General features: G+C 39.1%; 1 protein-coding gene across 5 annotated transcripts in view; it reads left to right on the top strand.

Annotated features, from left to right (window-relative positions):
- The first annotated feature begins 265 nt into the window (after positions 1 to 265).
- The window catches only part of LOC143292786 (advillin-like), a 37044-nt gene continuing 15291 nt past the window's right edge, over positions 266 to 22018 (top strand). The window contains exons 1-13 of one of the 5 annotated variants that reach the window (XM_076603353.1): positions 266 to 402; positions 5954 to 6033; positions 6327 to 6401; positions 10064 to 10105; positions 14999 to 15067; positions 15424 to 15554; positions 16297 to 16399; positions 17029 to 17142; positions 17822 to 17935; positions 18466 to 18578; positions 19303 to 19381; positions 20467 to 20710; positions 21491 to 21591. In XM_076603353.1, coding sequence (XP_076459468.1) covers positions 360 to 402; positions 5954 to 6033; positions 6327 to 6401; positions 10064 to 10105; positions 14999 to 15067; positions 15424 to 15554; positions 16297 to 16399; positions 17029 to 17142; positions 17822 to 17935; positions 18466 to 18578; positions 19303 to 19381; positions 20467 to 20710; positions 21491 to 21591 — 1308 coding nt within the window. In that variant the 5' untranslated portion in view covers positions 266 to 359. Of the gene's footprint in view, positions 403 to 1609; positions 1672 to 1754; positions 2108 to 2231; positions 2385 to 5953; positions 6034 to 6326; positions 6402 to 10063; positions 10106 to 14998; positions 15068 to 15423; positions 15555 to 16296; positions 16400 to 17028; positions 17143 to 17821; positions 17936 to 18465; positions 18579 to 19302; positions 19382 to 20466; positions 20711 to 21490; positions 21592 to 22018 lie in introns of those variants that run through there. The other 4 variants (XM_076603358.1, XM_076603356.1, XM_076603357.1 and 1 more) reach the window with 4 other exon arrangements.

Raw genomic sequence — 22018 nt, 5'->3', positions numbered from 1 at the left:
TCATGAATATCATATAAAAACACAAACGAGCCAGGTCGGCTCTTTCGTGGACGAGTTAGATTCTCATTTGTGCAACAGCTGAGGTCTTCGTCCCAGCTGTGCAAAAAAAAAAAAAAAAAAAAAAGGAATGTGCATTGCAGTCTCGATAACTGACGACTGACTTGCATATGCCGCATTTACAACAGATCAATAATGCACTGCAGTTGGCGTTACTGGAAACTGTCATCTGCATTTAGATAGATAGACCTACATACTCGTGTTCTGTGGACCGTATTTGTTATATGTGCTAATTGATATAGACAACACTGAATTCAGTATTTTGTGGCGAAGTTGTTTTATAGCACGGTGATATACGAGAGATGGAATACAAGGCGTTATGCAAGCACCTGAAAACTGCCAAAGGTAGGGCTTTATTTTGTATGCTCAGTATGTCTGTCCTGTCTGTCTTTGTCAGGTTACTCAGTTATCTGTCAGACTGTTTGGCTTCCAGTTCTTTAAGTCGCATGCATACAAACGCACGAACGCACGCACGCACACACACACACACACACACACACACACACACACACACACACACACACACACACACGAATTTCAAGACGTTTTTGTGGAAGTGTCGATTTGCCAAGAACCGGTCAGCTTAAGGTTTTGGTGGTGATAGATTATCAGTGGGTGCCCGGTCAGAGGGAAGTTTTAAAAGATTTGTCGCCGGACTTCGTCATGAGGTAAAGGGAAGGTGGGTGGGCCGGGGTGGGGATGGAGAGAGATTAGACGGGAGGTTGTGGTGGAGGAACACTGGGTTATCTGATATCGCGATAACAGGCCATGTGACGGAGATAAACAGGAAAGGTTTGTGTGCGTGTGTGTTCAGTGTGTGTGTGTGTGCGTGTGTGTGTGTGCCCCCATGCGCGCGCGCGCGCGCGCGTGTGTGTATATGTGACTGAGGTGTGTGAGACTCGGCGGAGAGAGAGAGAGAGAGAGAGAGAGAGTGAGAGAGAGAGAGAGAGACTGAGAAGCAGTTTCTATTATTATTCGCAACTTGATTACTTCGAACCGGAAAAACAGCCAAACCAGATTGTGCTGCACCGGCTTTACAACTGAAATAGCCACTCCCTTTTCTTTTTCTGTCTACATGATAATTCCTTTAACCTTCTGTCTACATATATTTATAGGTTTTGTCTTTCACTCCCCCTTCACTGACTTAAGAGTTATGCACGGCATGCGGCGTGTGAACTGAGTCGGAGACCGCCGGGAACAGCTTTGAAAATTTAGTCTGATGTAAAAGCGCCGGCTTTGATAAACTTGATTTGTCAAGGTTCTTTGCATAAGATCCAGCGCGATATATATACAATTAATGTACATTCTACTTCTTTTTCAACAGTCTGTCTTTTATTGTTTGTTTGATGCGAGATCAGATCACCCAGAACTGAGGGTTGTTTTCTTTGCGCACCCGGCCCAACTGATCTGGCCCCGCCCCCACACGGGCGTGTCAGTGTCTCCGAAGTTGAGCTACCCCTTCCGTCACAAAAAGCACGAATACATGCGCACGGGAGCGCGCGGGCGCGTGCTTACTGCACTGATCCGTCTCTCTCTCCCCCCCGCCCCCTCCGCACTGCCCCACCCGGGCCCCGCAACAGAGAGAGTTTTAAACCCACTGTCAGTTCAAGACAGGTTGGTGAACCCAACTTTTTATTTATTTATTTTTATTATATTTCCAATAGTTTACAGGTTGGACTGCATTCTCTTCACACATGCTTTCCTCAAGTTCTTTTATTATCATACAACTGTCTTTCAAAAACGCAGTCTGTTTTCTCTTAATTTCGTCTTGAAAAAAAAAGGTGAAAAAATAAAAAGGTTACACCATATACAGCATTTCCCAGTGAAATGAAGGCGGTCTGAACTAGGCTAGTGTCCGTTCAGTTGGCCAAGACTTCGAACTGAGTTGCACTGCTTGCAGGAACAACTATATGTCGCGCATTATTTTTTAAACACCGGTGGCTACAGGGATCGTGGCTAATTTTAGCAACCTACTTTGCAACTATCAAGAACGAGAAGCCGCGGCGACCGTGTTACTGGTATTACAAGGGGCATATTGCAAGAAATACAGGTAAGCTTTATTTTTTTGTGCAATCCATGCATTGCTCTGGACAGCTGTTATTAATAACTCGGTTTAGAATCGATCTGCCGGCTTGGAAAGTGGATAGCGGGTCATAAATCTGAATCCATCTCAGTTCACGCAAAGCTCTGCGGGGGACTGTCAAAACCTTGTCGTCTGCTTCTTGGTCAGCGTTGACTGGGACGCGTTTCTTGGCATGTCGACCCGGGGGTGTTAGATTTTCTGATAAGTTGACGACGACTGAGAAAGCCGGTTGCTTTACCAATAGGTATTGTTCATAGTTAGTATTTGATTAGAATTCCACATATCTCCTGGAGGTAAGCCTTAGGCATATGTGATTGAAAATGGAGTTCTTCGTTCAGAACGATTATTATTATCTTTTTTTTGTGTGTGCAAAGTCGCAGTACGATGTCGGGTACTCAGCGAAGCGTAGCCGTTTCGGTATTTTGTGAATGAAAGTTGGAACGTTCGGTAATGTAAAAGTGGAAGTGAGTGTTCTTAACTGAGCTTGTAGGACTCAGCTTTATTTAATTATTATGCTATAACTGCGTTGCTTTGCCGGCTGCTGTCGACGTTCTGTTGAACAGTAATATTATACTATGAAAATTAAGTTGGGCCTGGACAAGAACGGATTCTATATATGTACTGTCAAAGTGCTTGACAATGATTGATAACTATGCAGATGAACTCCCCCGCCCCATCCAACACACTGTACACACTGTTGCATGTCTGCGTGTGTACACACACATAGTCTGGATTTTACATACATTTTATATATATATATATATATTTATCTCTGTGTGGAGGGGATGGAAGTGGGGTGGGGACAAGTGAAAGGGCATGCATATTCTTTGTTGGTGGGGACAAGTGAAAGGGCATGCATATTCTTTGTCTGTTTTAAAACTTGTAACCACAACCCAGGATGTGTTTATATATATATATATATATATATATATATATATATACACACACATATATATGGCCATGGCATCTGCGTGTGCATGTGTGCGTTCATGTGTGAGCATGTGTGGAAGGCAGCTGCTGAAATGTTTGTATGCAGCATGTGTGTGTGTGTGTGTGTGTGAGAGTGTGCGTGTGTGCATGTGAGTGCATGTGTGTGTGCATGTTTAGTCTGTTAGTCACATTTTGATGTGTGTTCGTAACATTGATGTAATGGAAACAGAAGTCTTTTGTAAAGCACCAAGAGTAGAACTGTAGATTTCTGGGTAGTGCGCTGTATAAGTATCCATTTTTATTATTATTATTATCATTATCAAATATAAGTTAGCCATGATTAGCATGATCAGCGCAGCTATTATACAGCCCAATTATTGTCGATCAAACAAACACATAGGGAAATTGTGTGATGAGTTGCCTTTACATGGATATCCAGTGGTATTTATTTATATTGATTTTTATTTACTTATTTGTATATCTATTTTATTATGTCTCTTTGAGTGGAGACGGTAAATTATAAACTGCCACTGCTGTTTACTTATATTGATTTTTATTTACTAATATGTATATCTATTTTATTATGTCTGTTTGAGTGGAGCCGGTAATTTATAAGTGCTAGCTGTCCCTTAGTTTATTTGTTATTGCTTTTTCTACACAGTAGGTGAGCTGAGTGGACTGGTACATGGCTTTGTGTTTAATTTGCATGCACACTTAAAAGCAAGGTATCTTGAATTTGATCAGGTGTTGAGAAATACATACTTTTTAGTTTCTTCTTGAGTATTTAACTGAAAAGAATTAGACTTAAAGACATGTTTATTTTCTATTCACAGTTTGGAAATTCACTGTTTGGCATGTGCAAACATTGAATAAAAAGTGAAATAGTGTTTTTGGAAATCATTTGAGTTTCACCTTGCATGCATGCAGGGCATTCAAAATTACAATGTTGCTTTGGTGTACACTTAGTGCAAAGATCTCAATGCTTTAAAGCAGGGTGACATGATGCTGTGTTGGATTTATTTTATCTGTTTAGTGGTGTGTAGTTGATAGCACAGGTATTATTTGCTGATTTCTGTTCTTACAATATCAACACCGGAAGGGACAACCCAACACCAACCCCGCAAAAAAAGTTCAGAAAGTACAGTGAATTGTTGCCAGCAAATGATAATGTTTGCTTTTCAGTCAGCTAAAAATATGTGTGTACTTTGCTGTGTTTGAACTAGCCCCATGCCACCCAGCTGATGTTTCAGTTCATCTCTTCGTAGGCGTGTGACATGTTTGCATGCGAGTCTCACTAGCTGAGTTGAAGTGCTATAGTTTGAAGCGCTCTTTCAAGTCTTTTCATGCATGCAAACATGAAACAGGATCCTGAATAGCCTGAATTTTTAGATAGATGGTGTGTCACAGGGAGTGGATGTACACCCCACTTTTCCCCCAAAAAACTGTTATATGCTGAGTATGCAAGCAATGAAAAAAAAAAGTAAATAAAAAAATCAACCCACCAGTAGCCTTCCTTTATGGCCAACTGCTCTTTATGAAAAACAACAACAACAACAACAAAACAACCTGTGCTGAACAGCACACTCTATTAAAAGAAAACTCCCCAAGCACATACTGCAAAAACAAACCACCTTGTGCAGTGAGAATGGGCTTGTTTGTTTTGTTTTCAATCTGAGTTTGCAGTGTGTGCCAGTTGCAGTTTGAACACAGCCCAGTTATGACAGTCCTGTCATGTATTTAGTGTGCTGTTTGAGCACATCCTCAATAGGGCTGAGGGGGTCATTTTTTTTTTTTTAGCAAATGTGGAACTATTAGTTTTATAGCGAATAATTTGAAAACAGGTCAATATCAAAATAAAAAAAGAAAGAAAAATGATTAAAAAAAAAAAAGAAATTTGCATTGGAACATCCATGCGTGGCAGTCAGGCGGATGGTATAGATCTGCTGGGGTTTTTGTGTGAGTGTAAATGGATTGATTTGAACATATGTCTTCCATTTAGCCCACTTTAAAATCAGCATTATTATTGTAGATCAAAATGTGAGGATTTCATCCGACAGTCATTCATTTATTTATTTGTATTACAGGTGTGGGTGTTGGCAGGTAAGGTAGGGGGTTATCTGGGTCAAATGTTGAGGTCACAGAGGTCATTTATGGTGGTAATAGTAAATTTAAGAAATGGGGAAATGGATGAGGAAGAGAGGGGGGGCAGGGGGGGGGGGGGGGGTCAGTTTGCTGCTTTTACATGAATGGGGTGGAAGAGATGGGGGGTGAGGGAGAGAGAGAGAGAGGGGTTAAGATTATGAGATTTTTCAGTGAAGGTACAGAGTTACAATTTCTATTTAGATTAAGAAGGAATACACGGATGTGATGTGCAGATGAGAAGAGATTGAGTAAGGTAAAAACAGTGATGTTTAGTTTCCTGCTGCAAACTTAATCTCACAATGAAAAGAGAAACTTCAGTAACTAACTTCATATATATAATTATAAGGGAAAAAATATATCTGGTTGTCTGTGTACCGCTACTGAGCATTGTTCAGTCTTTTAATTTGGTTTTTGTTTAATCAATATTGTATTGCAAGCTGAGAGAGAGAGAGAGAGACAGAGAGAGAGAGAGAGATTTACATCCATTTCTCAGACAGAATGTTGGACTGAATGGAATTGATGCCAGTGGGTGGAAATATACAGGTATGCATTGTGCATCATCACAGGAGCTGTGCACTGCACATGTCAGGCCTCTCTTTCCTTATGTTTTACCTGAAACGCTTTCAAATGTTACCCTAAGTTTGGACCCTACAACACATGTCAGCTATCATTTTTCAGCCACAGTGTGTTTTGGGCACATTTGCTTTGTGCTCCATTTGTGGGATTGGTTTCTTGTTTCAGATTCAAGCATGGCAGCTACAGATCCAGCTTTTAAAAAAGTTGACACGAAGAAATCAGGGTTTTACATATGGCGAATTGAGGTGATTTTTTGTTTTGTCTTTTGCCACTTTCTGAATGATTGTGTTCTAACACACTGGAGTTATTAAAGGGTATACATCTTTATTTCTTTTTTGGCTATTAATGCTTGTATTCAGGGGACAGAATGTAAGTGACAAGTGATGATTCACTCTGACATTGTATTGATGACCAAAGTAATAATTTCACTGTGTAATGTCCTGTAGCAGTGACAGTTCCATTATATTGTTTCATGCATGTGAGGTGTATCATGCCAAAAAACCTGTACCTGTTGTAAATATTTGGTTCATTTTTGCAGAATTTAAAGGTAGTGCAAGTTCCAAAAGAGCGCTATGGGGAGTTCTACAAAGGAGACTCCTACATCATACTTTCGGTAAGCTTGCTTAAGGTACTCTTTTTCCTTCTTCACACACCCCTTTCTTTCTAAATTACACACAATTATGAGCATGCACGTTCGCACATGTGTGCACATATTTTAAATGTATAAATTTTAAATTATTAAAAAATCACACAAACATGTGTGCACACATGTTTATGCACACACACATACAGACATGTACACACATGTACAAACACAAACATGCATAGTCACACACACACACAAATACATTCACACACAAACACACACACACACACACGCACACACATTTACGCACACACCTACACACACACATACACACACACACACAGATACACACACACACGCTCACACACACACACACACACACACACAGGACGCATATCTCTATCTCCAAGCTAGGAAGTGTCAACAGGTCCCTTTCAGTGGTTAACTTATAATCAATAATCATACTTATCTCATTTATTTCCTCACTCAAACACACCTTGACAGTCTCTATCCATGGATCATGAAACTGACACATTTCATCTGTGTGTGGTATTTAATGTATTTAGGCAACAGAAATCGCAGCAGAGAAAAATGAATCCGCTTCAAGGGTATGAGTAAAATATGACACTGAAAATAACTGTTTGTGGATTGATAATTGAGACCATTCCTCCAGACGGTCAGATTGTGTAGATTGTTACAGCTCTCAACTGGAAAAAATATGTAGAAATACATTCAGTAGTGTGTATATGTGTGTGTGTGTGTGTGTGTGTGTGTGCGCGCGCTTGTGTGTGTGTGAGTGTGTGTGTGTGTGTGTGTGAGAGAGAGATAGAGAGAAAGTGTGTGTGTGTGTGTGTGTGTGTGTGTGTGTGATAGAGAGAAAGTGTGTGTGTGTGTGTGTGTGTGTGTGTGTGTACTTTAAAGAAAGTTTTTTTGTAAACCAGATCTTATCAGTATTCAAAAGAAATTGTGAATAATAAATGTTGCTCCTTTATATTTTTAAGTGTAATTCAAAGTTTCAGCTTTCAATGGATTTTCTGAAAAAAAAACTGTATATGGATTGAATGTAATGGTTGAAAATACATGATATAACAAACTTTCAAGTGATTTTCTTGGTAAAAAATAGAGTTTGGTTTTATTTTGAATTATCAAAAAAGTCTGGTATACTATTTGTTTTTCTTTTCTTTATCACATTAAAAAATGACTCTTCAAATTGACGGGGCAAAAACATGTTTCAGCTTGCTTCATGGATATAATATATTAAATGCAAATTAAGGCTGTAAGGTTATCAGTATAATTATACAGTACTGGAAAATATGAAAGATTCAACTTTTATCTTTATTTTTCATGAATGTTCTTGATAAAACATATGGTGGTGTTTCTGTTGTTTAAATGATTGTATGGTTTTTGAAGTGGTAGGGCTTTGTAAATGTGCTTTGATAATTATGGAACACAATTTACAGTTGCCCACATGCAGACAAAAAAACTTCAACTTAAGTTAGGAAGCTGTCAAGGAGGTTTGGTCATAATCAGGTGTGGCTGAAACTAATTGAGCACTTTGTCATTGTGTTGATTTGCCACTTCTTTCCCCAAGCAAATCTTGTGATTTCTGGTAAGAAAATAAATCACTGCTTTGTTTTTGAACAGCACTGAAACACATGCTTCAGAACTGGTAAACTAACCTGAAAAGGTGCACCTTGTAAAACATTGTTCAGCACGTTGAAATTCTGTGCTAGAATGTAGAACTCTTGAGTCTTGTCAGTACCACACAACACTACTCCACACCTCACTGCTCCACCTGCCACCACACACCACACCACTGAACACACCACACCACACCACTCTTCACCACACCACACTGCTCCACCTGCCACCACACCCCACACCACTGAACACACCACACCATATCATAACACATCACTGCACCACACCACTCTTCACCATACCACACTGCTTCACACCACACCACACCATAACACACCACTGCATCACACCAAAACACACCACACCACACCACACCACATCACTCTTCACCACACCACACCACACCACACCACACCATAACACACCACTGCATCACACCACTCCTCACCTCACCACACCACTGCACCACACCACACCATAACACACCATTACACCTCACCACACCACGCCACACCACACCATAACACACCACTGCATCACACCACTCCTCACCTCACCACACCACTGCACCACACCACACCACACCATAACACACCATTACACCTCACCACACCACACCAAATCACTACACCACACCGCACCACTGCATCACACCACACTATAACACACCACAACACTGCACCACACCACTGAACCACACCACACCATAACACCACTGCACCACACCACACCATAACACACCACTGCACTACACCACACCATGACACACCACTGCACCACACCACACCATACACACCACTACACCACACCACACGATAACACACCACTGCACCACACCACACCGTAACACACCACTACACCACACCACACCATAACACACCAATACACCTCACCACACCACTGCACCACACCATACCATAGTACACCACTACACCACACCACAACACTGCATCACACCATGCCATAACACATCACTACACCACACCACATCATAACACACCACTACACCACACCACCACCACACCACACCACTGCACCACACCACACCATCACACACCATAACACACCACTACACCACACCATAACACACCACTGCACCACACCACACCACTGCACCACACTACACCATAACACACCACTACACCACACCATAACACACCACTGCACCACACCACACCACTACACCACACCACACCACACCATAACACACTGCACCACACCACACCACACCATAACACACCCCTGCACCACACCACACCACTGCACCACACCACACCATAACACACCACTACACCACACCACACCACTACACCACATCACACTATAACACACCGCTACACCACACCACACCACCATACCACACCACCCCATCACCCCATCACACCACCTGACCCCACACCACTCTTCACAACATGAAATGACTCATCACTACTTCACACCACACAACCCAGAACACAGCAACCACAACTGCACCACACCACACCACACCACCAAACACCACCACATCACACAGCACCACACAGTACAAAACATCATAGCATATCACCATAGCACACAACATTGAACAACAGAACAGAAAAACCATTAGTATGTCAAACTGATTATTATAATATGATATGTTAAAGTAGTACACAGTAAAATAATGTTTTCTTCTTATTTCACAACATAAAACCTTGATCAGAGTTGGCGACACTGACGTAGAATGTATCATATTGAAATTTTTTTGGTCATCATGTTCTCAGTCAAAGGCTTACTATTATTTTGTGAGCATTGAGTTATGTTACTATTCTGAAGGTAGCAGAAATCCTATTGCTTTTATTTCTGTCTAAAATCTTTTTCATTATTAATATTTTTCCTTTAATATTTTCCTTGTCAGTTACATGACTTATATGTATACATGTTCCTGTGTATAGATAAATCATTGCTGACTGTGGTTTATATGTTGTTTGTGTTTGTTGTTCCTGTTTGGAATCATTTCTGCATTTGTTCATGGGTTACTTTGTAATGATTGCTGACTTTGATGTTTGCGTTGTTTTGCATCACTGTAGCTGTCAGCGCCCGGGCAGAGTCCCACAGGTCCCAGTGTGCAGGTAGACAGGGTGATGTAGATAGCTACCAGCATGACATTTCCTTGGTGAACTGGCATAGAATGCATGAAACAAGATAAGGACAATCAATGTTAGGAACCTCCCCTTCTTTCCGCCACTGTTCAGTTGTGTATAACAACATAAAAGATATATATATTTGTATGTATATAGTGGAGTGATGGCCTAGAGGTAATGTGTCCGTCTTGGAAGCGAGAGAATCTGAGCATGCTGATTCAAATCATGGCTCAGTCACCAATATTTTCTCCCCTCCACTGGACCTTGAGTGGTGGTCTGGATGCTAGTCATTCGGATGAGACGATAAACCGAGGTCCTGTGTGCAGCATGCACATAGCGTACGTAAAAGAATCCATGGCAACAAAAGGGTTGTCCATGGCAAAGTTCAGAAAAAAAATCCACTTCGATAGGAAAAACAAATAATACTGCATGCAGGAAAAATTACAAAAAAAATGGGTGGCACTGTCAGTGTAGCGATGCACTCTCCCTGTGGGGAGCAGCTCGAATTTCACACAGAGAAATCTGTTGTGACAAAAAAAAGAGAAATACAATATATAAAGTATATGAAATACAGAAATCATGTTGTTATTGCTAGAATTCATTCTAAAAAAATCCACCCCCCCATCCCCCAACCCCCTCCCACTTCCCCCCCCCATTCAAACCACAATGTTAATGAACTTAGCCGGTCATTGTCACAAGAAATTGTATTCCACTGTCCTGAGCTCTGTGAGTATTGTCATTTATTCAGATCTGATTACCTGTGATTTACAGTAAATGTGACAGTTCTTGTACTTCGGGTAATGAACCAAGAATTGTATTATTATGCTCACATCAGCAACATCACATGTATGTATAACTCAAACAGAATGAGGGTGCACATGTCAAGAACTCTTTTAAGCATTTGTTGCAGCTAACAAGCAGACTGCAGACATATTAAGAAAGGAAAAAGAGTGACAGTGAGGATGCTGTGCATTAGTATTAATCTCCTGTCCTCCTCCATTCCATTTTTGGTTTTTTTTTGGGTTTTTTTTTTTGAAAGTATATGTAATGACTTGAATTGAGTGGTTGAATTGCTAGAATTAATGTTCTTTTCTTAATCATTATTATAATTATTGATAAAGTTATTTATTCTAAAAAAAAAAAAAAAAATCTGACAGACCAGTTTATGCTAATGACTGCATAAAGGGAGTTTTATAAATGTTTTCCCTTCACTCCTCTTCCGCACAAATCAAACACTCTTGACAACTGTGCGAGTTAGAATTTCTCACTATTAAATTGATTAAACATTAAAAGAAAAACCACACATATCTAATGCAATATGATGAGATAAGTTAATCAAGAAAACCATCAACAAACACACAAAACACTAAATCCACAGTTCAGTGAACAATATGAGTTGCACTCACAACACTTATTCTAAAGTTCAGTGAACCACGTGAGCTACACACACAACACTTATTCTGGACACAGTTCAGTGAACCACATGAGCCACACACAACACTGGTTCCAAGGTTCAGTGAACCACGTGAGCTGCACACACAACACTGATTCCACAGTTCAGTGAACCACATGAGCCACACACAACACTGGTTCTACAGTACAGTAAACTATGTGATCCGCACACAACACTGGTTCTACAGTACGGTGAACTTTGGTGATCCGCACACAACACTTGTTCCACAGTACAGTGAACTAGGTGATCCGCACACAACACTGGTTCTACAGTACAGTGAACTTGGTGATCCGCACACAACACTGGTTCCACAGTACAGTGAACTAGGTGATCCGCACACAACACTGGTTCCACAGTACAGTGAACTAGGTGATCCGCACACAACACTGGTTCCACAGTACAGTGAACTAGGTGATCTGCACACAACACTGGTTCTACAGTACAGTGAACTAGGTGATCCGCACACAACACTGGTTCCACAGTACAGTGAACTAGGTGATCCGCACACAACACTGGTTCCACAGTACAGTGAACTAGGTGATCCGCACACAACACTGGTTCCACAGTACAGTGAACTAGGTGATCCGCACACAACACTGGTTCCACAGTACAGTGAACTAGGTGATCTGCACACAACACTCGTTCCACAGTACAGTGAACTAGGTGATCCGCACACAACACTGGTTCCACAGTACAGTGAACTAGGTGATCTGCACACAACACTCGTTCCACAGTACAGTGAACTACATGATCCACACACAACACTGGTTCTACAGTACAGTGAACTTGGTGATCCACACACAACACTGGTTCTACAGTACAGTGAACTTGGTGATCTGCACACAACACTGGTTCCACAGTACAGTGAACTATGTGATCCGCACACAACACTGGTTCTACAGTACAGTGAACTAGGTGATCCGCACACAACACTTGTTCCACAGTACAGTGAACTATGTGATCTGCACACAACACTGGTTCCACAGTACAGTGAACTAGGTGATCCGCACACAACACTGGTTCCACAGTACAGTGAACTAGGTGATCCGCACTCAACACTGGTTCCACAGTACAGTGAACTAGGTGATCCGCACACAACACTGGTTCCACAGTACAGTGAACTAGGTGATCCGCACACAACACTGGTTCCACAGTACAGTGAACTAGGTGATCCGCACACAACACTGGTTCCACAGTACAGTGAACTAGGTGATCTGCACACAACACTCGTTCCACAGTACAATGAACTATGTGATTCACACACAGGATCGAAAGAAAATCGCCGGCTGTTCAGCAACAATCACAACCAATGCCACCAAATATTTTTTTGAGATGACGTCATTGCATTGCATCATGATCATGTTTACGCCATACACAGTGAAGTTGAACGAAAGCATACAAACGACAACCATTTTTACTTATCTTTGCAAACACTCAGAATACAAACACCCTTCTGTGTCGATACAAAAACAGGACAAATAAACTATTCATCACACACGTTTGTGACATTATCAATTTACTTTTTTTGTGTGCTAGATATTATTTCTACTCACCTACTCACTGTTAAATAGTGTTGCCCTGCTTTGTGTTGTTTGAGTTAAATTTCTTAGCTTTAGAGCTTGCATGTTTGTCTTAATCTTATATAAACATATCTGTACATTTTGTTTTGTAGTGATGGAGATTGGAGTGTGTGAATATATGCATGCCGGTATCCTTTCAGTTTTGTTTGTTTAGCAGGTTTGAAAAATGTCATGACACTTACCTGGTTTTTAGCACAGTGTTTGGTGTGGTGTATCATATTTGGAAAGACATGTATCATATGTCTTGAAGCTTGCCTTGTTAACACAAATCCAGTGTCATATGTACATGAATTTGTGAAAAAAAAAAAAAATTCAGTGCTCTCTGTTTTCTTTCCCAATGTCCACCCTTCCTGTTTGTTTTGTATTTGAAAAAAAAACAACAACGACAACAACCAGACTTGTGATGAACATACATTTCTATCATCCCATACAAGCCAAGTGATAGTTGATGCAAAAAGAACAACAACAGCAAAAAAGTTGCTTGTTGAAAAGAAACTTTTTACAGCTGGGATATTTTATATTCGTGTAATTTTTAGGCATGTTTCTGTATTGTTGACTTAATTTTGAAAATTGCGATCTTGATGCTTTTGGTTTTGAATTTTCAAGCAAGAAAGTGCATGACAGTGACACAGCATTCAGAAGAAATACTCTTTTGTTGATACATGTGCTGGCAGATGTATAGCCAGAATTCTGCTGTTGTAGGGTATGTTTTGCTAGATTTGTAGGAATAGGATTTATGTTCTTTCTTTTCACAAAAAGAACAACAATCACATGTCAAACATGGTGTGTCATTTATGGTGTGTGTGTGTTTGTGTGTGTGTGTGTGTGTGATGCCATTGTAAGAAAAAAAAAGGGCAGGGAGAGAAAGGAGAGAAGGATGGGACCACACTCAACACACTGAACGCCCCCGCCCCCCTCCCACCCGCCTTCTTTTTCTTTTTGCTTGATTTAAACATCCCACCCCCATTCTCCCCCTAAGCTCTTTGTGTGTGTGTGTGTGTGTGTGTGTGTGTGTGTGTGTGCGTGTTTTGACTATGCAAAACTAACCAATTGTATGTGTGAGTTTATTTATTTGTTTATCAACTATCTAATTTATTTATCAGCTATCTAAATATCTGTTTCTCTATCTCTCTCTATCTTTATCAATCTATTGATCTATCTATCTCACCCTTTCTCTCTCTATCTCTCTTTCGATGTCTGCCTGTCTCTGTTGATCTATTTATTTATTTATTATTTATTCATTTATTTATGTTTTTATTTGTTTATTTATTTATTCATTTATCAGTGTTTTCTCTCGTTTACTCTACTTTTCTCCTTGTAGATTATTGTTATTAATTTCTGAGTTGTTACAAATGGATTTAGCTAAAATCATCCAGGTCTAGTGGGAAACAAAACAATGCCAAACAACAACAAAAACAAAGACACAAGTTTCAGTTTTATTTGTCTCTTCGTTAATTGATTTTTTTTTTAATTTACAAAAAACAATGTAAAATAAGCATGATGAAAATGGAGAAAAGTATTATTTGTGAAAGAGAAAGTTTAAAATTGAAAGAAGTTTAAATCCTTGATTTGCAGCATAATCGGAGGTGTGCATGAAATTTTGTACCATGCAGTGTGAGTGTGTGTGTGTGTGTGTGTGTGTGTGTGTGTGCATAAGATTTTACAGTTTTTTTCAATACAGTGTGCCTGTTTTTGTTGTTTTTAAAAAAAATTTTTAAATTTAAGTTTTCATTCTTGTCAGAATAAACGCTTTTATATTTGATTTTATGTTGTGTGTTTATGAAAAACACAAGTTGGAAATAGTTCAGGTTCAGTAAATGAAAAATGGTGTTACTGTTCATGCTTCAGGTGAAAGAAATTAAAGGCTCTTCCCTTGACATCCATGTGCATTTTTGGCTGGGGTCAGAAACATCTCAGGTAAGCTTCAGATATGTGTATGTGCATATGCATGTGTGTGTGTGTGTGTGTGTGAGAGAGAGAGAGAGAGAGAGAGAGAGAGAGAGAGAGAGAGTTTGTGTTACATGTTTGTGTGTGCTTGTACATGTCCATGCATGTGTTTGCTTTATGCACTTTTTTTATGGATGTACAGTTTTATCAGTTTTAGGTTTGTTTGTTTTTGTTTTTTTTTAATCAGAAAGATGTTCTTCACACACACACACACACACACACACACACACACATGCGCACAAATGCACACACAAACGTATAAAAAATATGTATATATATATATATATACATCCTCTTGAACACTTGGGCACTGCAATCATTGTCAGGATGAAGCTGGTGTTGCTGCCTTCAAGACAGTGGAACTGGATGACCTGCTGGGAGGATCCCCAGTGCAGCACAGAGAAGTGGACACCCAGGAATCCCAGCGCTTCCTGCGATACTTCCCGAAAGGCATCAGGTCAGTCAACTTTTGTTGCAGGTTTTTTTTTTAAAAGAATTTTATTCATTTTGTGTGTGTACAGAACGTAAGGAAAAAAAACCAAATACATATTTATATTTTATACAACACAAACTCAACTTACAAAAAAATTAATTCAATAAAACTCAAGTGTTCAGTTCTGAGCACTGACATTCAGGGACTTTGGATATGATGGATAAATGTGAGGCCAAAAGATGTGTGTTTTTTGTTGTTGTTGTTGTTGTTGTTTTGTTGGGGTTTTTTTTACAGCAGATTGTGCTCACACAGTATTTCCCCACTGGTAAAATGTTAATGTATGTTATTATTGTGTTTTCCCCCCATTATTTAGATGAGGTTGAAAACAACAGCTACAACAAGAAACACAATTTTGAGAGGAAAGGAAGTGAATGTGGGATGGCGGGAAAGGGGGCTTTGGGGAGGAGGTCACTGCATGGCAGAGAGATGACAGAATCATATAATTTTGTCCCTGTTGTGTATATTCTGTTTTTTCAGTTATTCACATTTTTTGGTTGATTTAAAAGCAGTTCAAATGAAAATCAAGGATATGATTTAGGGTTGGCTTCCATTACCCAGTGTCTCTTGAACATTGCAGACTAAAAATGTATGGTGTGTGTAGATCTTGCATGTTTGAGTTAGAGCTTTTATTTGTTTCAGTCTCTGTTTTATGACCCTTCTTTTTGTATTCACTTTTTTCTTTTTGTTTGTGTGTGTGTTCTGAAAGAACCAAGAAAGGAGGTGTCAAGTCTGGTTTCAACCATGTGGACAACGCTTTTGAACCTCGCCTGATCAAGGTGAAGGGGAAGAGAAACCCCCGTTACACAGAGGTATGCAGTGTTTTTTTTTAAAATTTTATTTCAGTTTCTTATAGTGTTATATTATGTCTTTTCCATAGTTTGGGGTCTCTTATTTAGACAACAATTAATTATGCAATTCAGCGTTCTGATTCTGAAGTTAGAAATGATCCTAAAGAATGTGGTTCTGAAAATAAGAGAATCGATGACTTAATGAGAAATGAATGTTGTTGTTAGTGTAATAAGTTTGAATCATGAGTGATGTAGCCTGGAGCATACTGCAAAAGAGAGAACGAAAATCCTTTGATGAATTATGTGGATATTTATTTCACACTAACAACCCATGCCCCCGCCACGCCCCCCCCCCCCCCCACCTCCCCCACCACCCCCCAACACAAAGATGTGTGGAAAAGAGGAAGACTAAGAGAATGAAGATGGAGAAACGGAGATCATTAAAATATTTTTTTAAAAAGGATTATTGAATAAATATTAATCCCTAACAATAATTGAGTACATCTTTAAAAGTGTCTGAAAATGACTTTGAAAAAAAAGAGGGTCAGGTAAAAGCAATGTGTAGTGAACATCTAAGATAAAGCTGGTGGGATGGTGTGGCAAAGTTACGAGTAGTTAACACAGAATGCATTCACAAATGCCTGTTGCAGATGGAAGAAATTGACTGGAATCAGATGAACAAAGGAGACTGTTTCATCTTGGACATAGGAGAAGTTCTTTTCCCTTGGATTGGCTCCAGCAGCAACCGTACTGAAAGGATGAAGGTCATGGACAATCTAACAGGCACAATATATGGTGCACCTGATACCAACATCCACACACACACACGTGTGCGCACACATACACACAAACACACACACACACACACACACACACCCCGCCAGGCACACTTTCTCCTCATAAAATATGTTTGTACATACTTGCACGCACACACACACATGAACTTATATTTTGTGCGCTGACAGTGTTGCTGATTTTGAAGCATTTGAAAGAAACCTTTTTTTGTGTTGTTTGTAACAAAAAGACACAGTAATCAAGGCTGTGGAAGCAAGGCTGTCATTTTGTATATGTGTTACATTTCGGTATGATAGAAAGTTTTCTTAGTTGGCATCATGATTGTTACCCTGTTGATTTGCAAAGAATCCAGTAGAAGAGTTGAACATACACCAGTGGAGCAGATGAATACAATCATTGTTTTACCCATGTTGATATTAACATATAGTCTTGTTTCTTACAGGGTGAGCCAAGCAACAACAACAGCAACAAAAAAGATCAGATTTTACAATATTGCTTTGGTATACAACGTAAAATAAAGGGAGTTTGTATTGTACAAAGACCTTCTTATGATGCACATGAATACAGTGCATGTAACATAAATCAGTTTTTTGAAAAAATGTTTGACAATAAGAAATACGAAAAAAAAGTTGTTGTCATTCTTTGCAGACTTTTGAGTATTGCCGCCAGCTTCGTGATGAAAGAGGGGGAGAGAAAAAAGTCAACATTGTGCCTTTGGAAGAAGGAAAGGAGGATAAAGACATGGATAAAGAAACTAAAATTGTAAGAAGACTGCTTCTTATTACAGAATAAGAGTTATAGAAGAAGAACTGTGTGTGTGTGTGTGTGTGTGTGTGTACTTACGTGTTTATTAATTTTGCTTAAAAGCAAAATGAAATTATTATTGTTATGTGTATTGTAATTGTGAGTATTCTAGTTTTTCTTTCCATTTTTGTGTGTGCTGACACGATCATGATAAATGTATGTGCATGTGCGCATGTGTGTGTGCTTATGTGTATGTGTGTGCATGTGTGTGTATGCTTATGTATTAATGATTCTTTTGAAAAAGCATAATGAAAATACTGTTTTTTATATATATATATATTGACATTTTGGTTTTTCTTTCCTTTTTTTGTACAGACACATACTTATAAAATAGTTATAATCAGTGTGTGTGTGTGGCATCTGGGTACATGTGTCCATGACTGTGTTACATTATCTTGTCTATTGGGAGATGTGTGTCTGGTTAAAAACAGGCATTGGTGGGATAGTGATCCCTGTACATACAAAACACATTTAATGTCTGCTTTCAGGTTTTTGAGAAATATTTGAAACTCCAAGAAAGACACAAACTTAAGACTGCAGATGCTGGTGGCAAAGATGAAACAGCAGAACAAAACTTTGCAGCATCCATCAAACTGTTCTCGTAGGTGTCCGCTTATACTGTGGTGTGATTTACAGGTCAGATATGAATAGGGAACAAATCAAGACCTTTGATAACAGAGTACATTTGATTTTCACAACAGATTGTTGACCATTCAACATTAGTAAGTTGATGAGGTTACCTTTGAAAACATAGACCTAGTGATTGGCAGGTCAGATGTGAGTAGGGTACAACGCATGACCTTTGAAGACAAAAGTTTAATCTTCACACAACAATTTGTTGACCATTCAGCATCAGTTTGTTGATAGTGGTTTTATGGCTTTTAAACAGCTGAAATCTTTTCAGTCATGTTCAGACATTGAAGGAAACGTATTGTGAGGAGTTCATGAAGAGTACAAATTGTCCCTATGTATACTGTTACGTTCATTTATGAAGTGTTCAATAACTGGGGATCTTCCTGAGTGGTGTAACTGTCCAAATGCCTTTAACTGTACAAGAATGTGGATGTGGATTTGTTTATTATATTGTTTGAAAGACTGCAATATTTTGAATTGTAAGTGAATTTTATGTGGACTGAAGGGGACATGTGTGAATTGCTCTTTTTAACTTTTGTTGTTGACATTTTCATATAATTTTGCCTAGTTTTGACGGGTTTTAAGAAGTGATGGGCATTCAGCCCTGAAATGGCCCCTTTGAGGTTGGCTGGACTTCAAGCAACATGATTTTATTTGATTTGTATTTCTAAGAGAAAGCCTTTGTTTCTTAGGTGCCGTGAAGAAGAGGGGACATTAAAAATCCAAGAGGTCAAATCTGGTCCTCTTTCAAAGAAGGATCTGGCATCTGATGTAAGCTGTTGTTCTTGTTCCTTAATGTTTGAATGAAATACCTGGCCACTTTATATGTTTCTAATACATGTTTTATATGATTTTCTTAGCTTGTTCAGCAGCCAGCTTCTTGAATTCGTGTGTTCTTATTTTTCAGCTACTGTTTTCCTGTCCTTGTATTTATGATTGTGTACTTTTCACTCAAATTCCTTTTTGACATTCAATTTAATGGATAAAGATGTAGTGGGAAAAAAATGATGAGTATTTTTGTATCTTTTATTTGGATATGTATTTTGATTTCTGTTTGCTTAGTATTATGGGTAGACAGTTTCTGGTGTATATTATTTGGTGTATATATTTTTTTTTACGTGGAAATGTATGTACTTTGGATAAAAATTTTTTTTAAAGAATATAGGGAGAAAGAAAGTCAGTGATAAGTCCAGGCCTTTTATGTCTTCATTCTCCCATGAGGAAAGGGAAGAAGCATACAAAATTATTTCCTGGTTAACCTGTTGACTGTAAAGACTGACAAGTGCTATGAGAGTGGGGAATGGGTTTAAATACGGGTTTGTGGAGCAGCAGGCATTGTTGAAGTTTCTCACTGAGTGCAATATCAATCATTTGTTCCAACAAATAGGAGGTCAGCATATAACACAGGAAATGACAGTTATTTCATTCTTTGAAATGGCTTGCTTTTTGGCACCCAGCTATAAAGAACCATTCCCACTTCAGCAAAGGGGGATAATTCAACACTGACCTTGTTTTGTGAAGAATGATTATGTCTCTCAAGTACAAATAATACCAGGTAGCACTCACTGAAGGAAAATAAAAAAAACTTATATATGTAAAATAAATGGTAAGAATTTTTCTTAAAACCATAATGTGGAAAAACAACATATATGGCCTGCAGAGTCAGTAACAAAGGATTACCACAGGGGACTAAAGCATACTCCTGATCAAAATCACAAATTGAAAAACTGGACACCGCATAACAATCCAGAAGTTCTATCTATATATCTGTCTGTCTATATGAATATATAATTAAATAAATATTATATATATATATATATATATATATATATATATATAATTCAAAAACATTGCAGGATTCTTTCATCATTGACAACGGCAGTGCGGGATCCTGGGTGTGGATCGGCAAGCGAGCGTCGGACAAGGAGAAGAAGCAGGCCATGAGGAATGCGGTGGGATTCCTGAAGAAGAAGGGCTACCCCACAGACACACAAGTGACACGTGTGGTGGAGGGGGCCGAACCATCAGACTTCAAATGTCTCTTCAGGGACTGGCCTCAGCCTGCTCCCACTGGCAAGGTGTACACGTCTAGCAGGATAGGTGTGCAGAGCATTTTTTGAATTTTAATTCTTTTTTCTTAAGAATTGGAGATAAATCATATAGTTTTGTAATGCTTCGGGGAGCATCTCATTTAAAAAATACATTGGATATAGATTGTATAGTATTGTGTGGCATTGCAGACATCTCATTGGATTAAGTTAATGAAATGGCTGAAATATTAATTGCTTTGTGTTTTTTGTTGCAGGGATTGAAGAATTTTCTAATTCATTTTCCTTGATGTATTTCTTATCATTCTGAAGGTTTTGGATTGTGCTAGTTGATTTTGTCTTGTCATAGTTGTGACATGGCCTTTGAGGCTGGCTCAGCTATTAACGTTGTACATTTGCAATGAAACTGCTAGGGTGCTTGTGTGAATATGTAGTTCTACAGTTCCAGCACAGGAGGTAATTTATATTGGATGCATACAGTCTTGTTGATCGCATATGGCTGATGTCTGTTCTCTTACTTTTCTAATTTTTCTTTTGCTTTTCTTTTCTTTATATATATATCTTTCTTGAATATTGAATCGCTTTGGATTTGTTTCTGTTTATGTATGAGATAAAATATTTTAAAGAAAGTGGGAATTAATTTTCTTTATTTTTTAAAAACTTAATTTCTCATCAGATATTTTTTTCTTGCTCTCTGTCTTTTTTTCTGCCTTTCCCTTCCCATTTCAACAAAGTTGATGTATCGGTTATGATGATCAATATCCATTTCAAGGGCTAAAGTCATTGACATGTATGAACAGCACTTTCATGTCCAATTTTTTATTTGTTCCAGCTAAGACAGTGCAGACGAAGTTTGACGCCAATACACTGCATTCCAACAATGCACTGGCTGCAGAAACACAGATGGTGGATGACGGATCAGGCAAAGTAGAGGTCAGCGCTGGTGTTCTCTGCTGTAATAGCAGAAACAGTTTTGATTTGTGTTTGTGACTGTTGCTCAGCATTACATAGGTGTGACGTCACTGTGCTTTTTTATTGCGCAGTGTTTACACAGGGAGAGAGAGAGAGAGAGAGCAGGGTGAGGTAGATTTGGAGGGAGAGGGTATGAAATGATATTGATCGACTGACCGATTCCATGGGCGATTGGAAAGAAAACTAGACGTAAAATGATATCTAGAATGGAGATGAGAGATGATACCTAGGGAATTTTGTTATTCCGACAGAATGAGCCAAAGACATGATATGCTGATCTGAAAACAAAGAAACCAGAAGGGAGGTAAGTTTGAAAGAAAGGAGAGTTTAGAGCAAAAGCTGAAGTTAATATGTTTAGAAAGGGTAGAGTGGGGTTGGGTTAGGGGGA

This window comes from Babylonia areolata, chromosome 18 (assembly GCF_041734735.1).
Source record: "Babylonia areolata isolate BAREFJ2019XMU chromosome 18, ASM4173473v1, whole genome shotgun sequence".
NCBI lineage: Eukaryota > Metazoa > Mollusca > Gastropoda > Neogastropoda > Buccinidae > Babylonia > Babylonia areolata.
The sequence above is the reverse complement of the archived record's forward strand: the minus strand, read 5'-3'. Positions and strand labels throughout refer to the sequence as shown.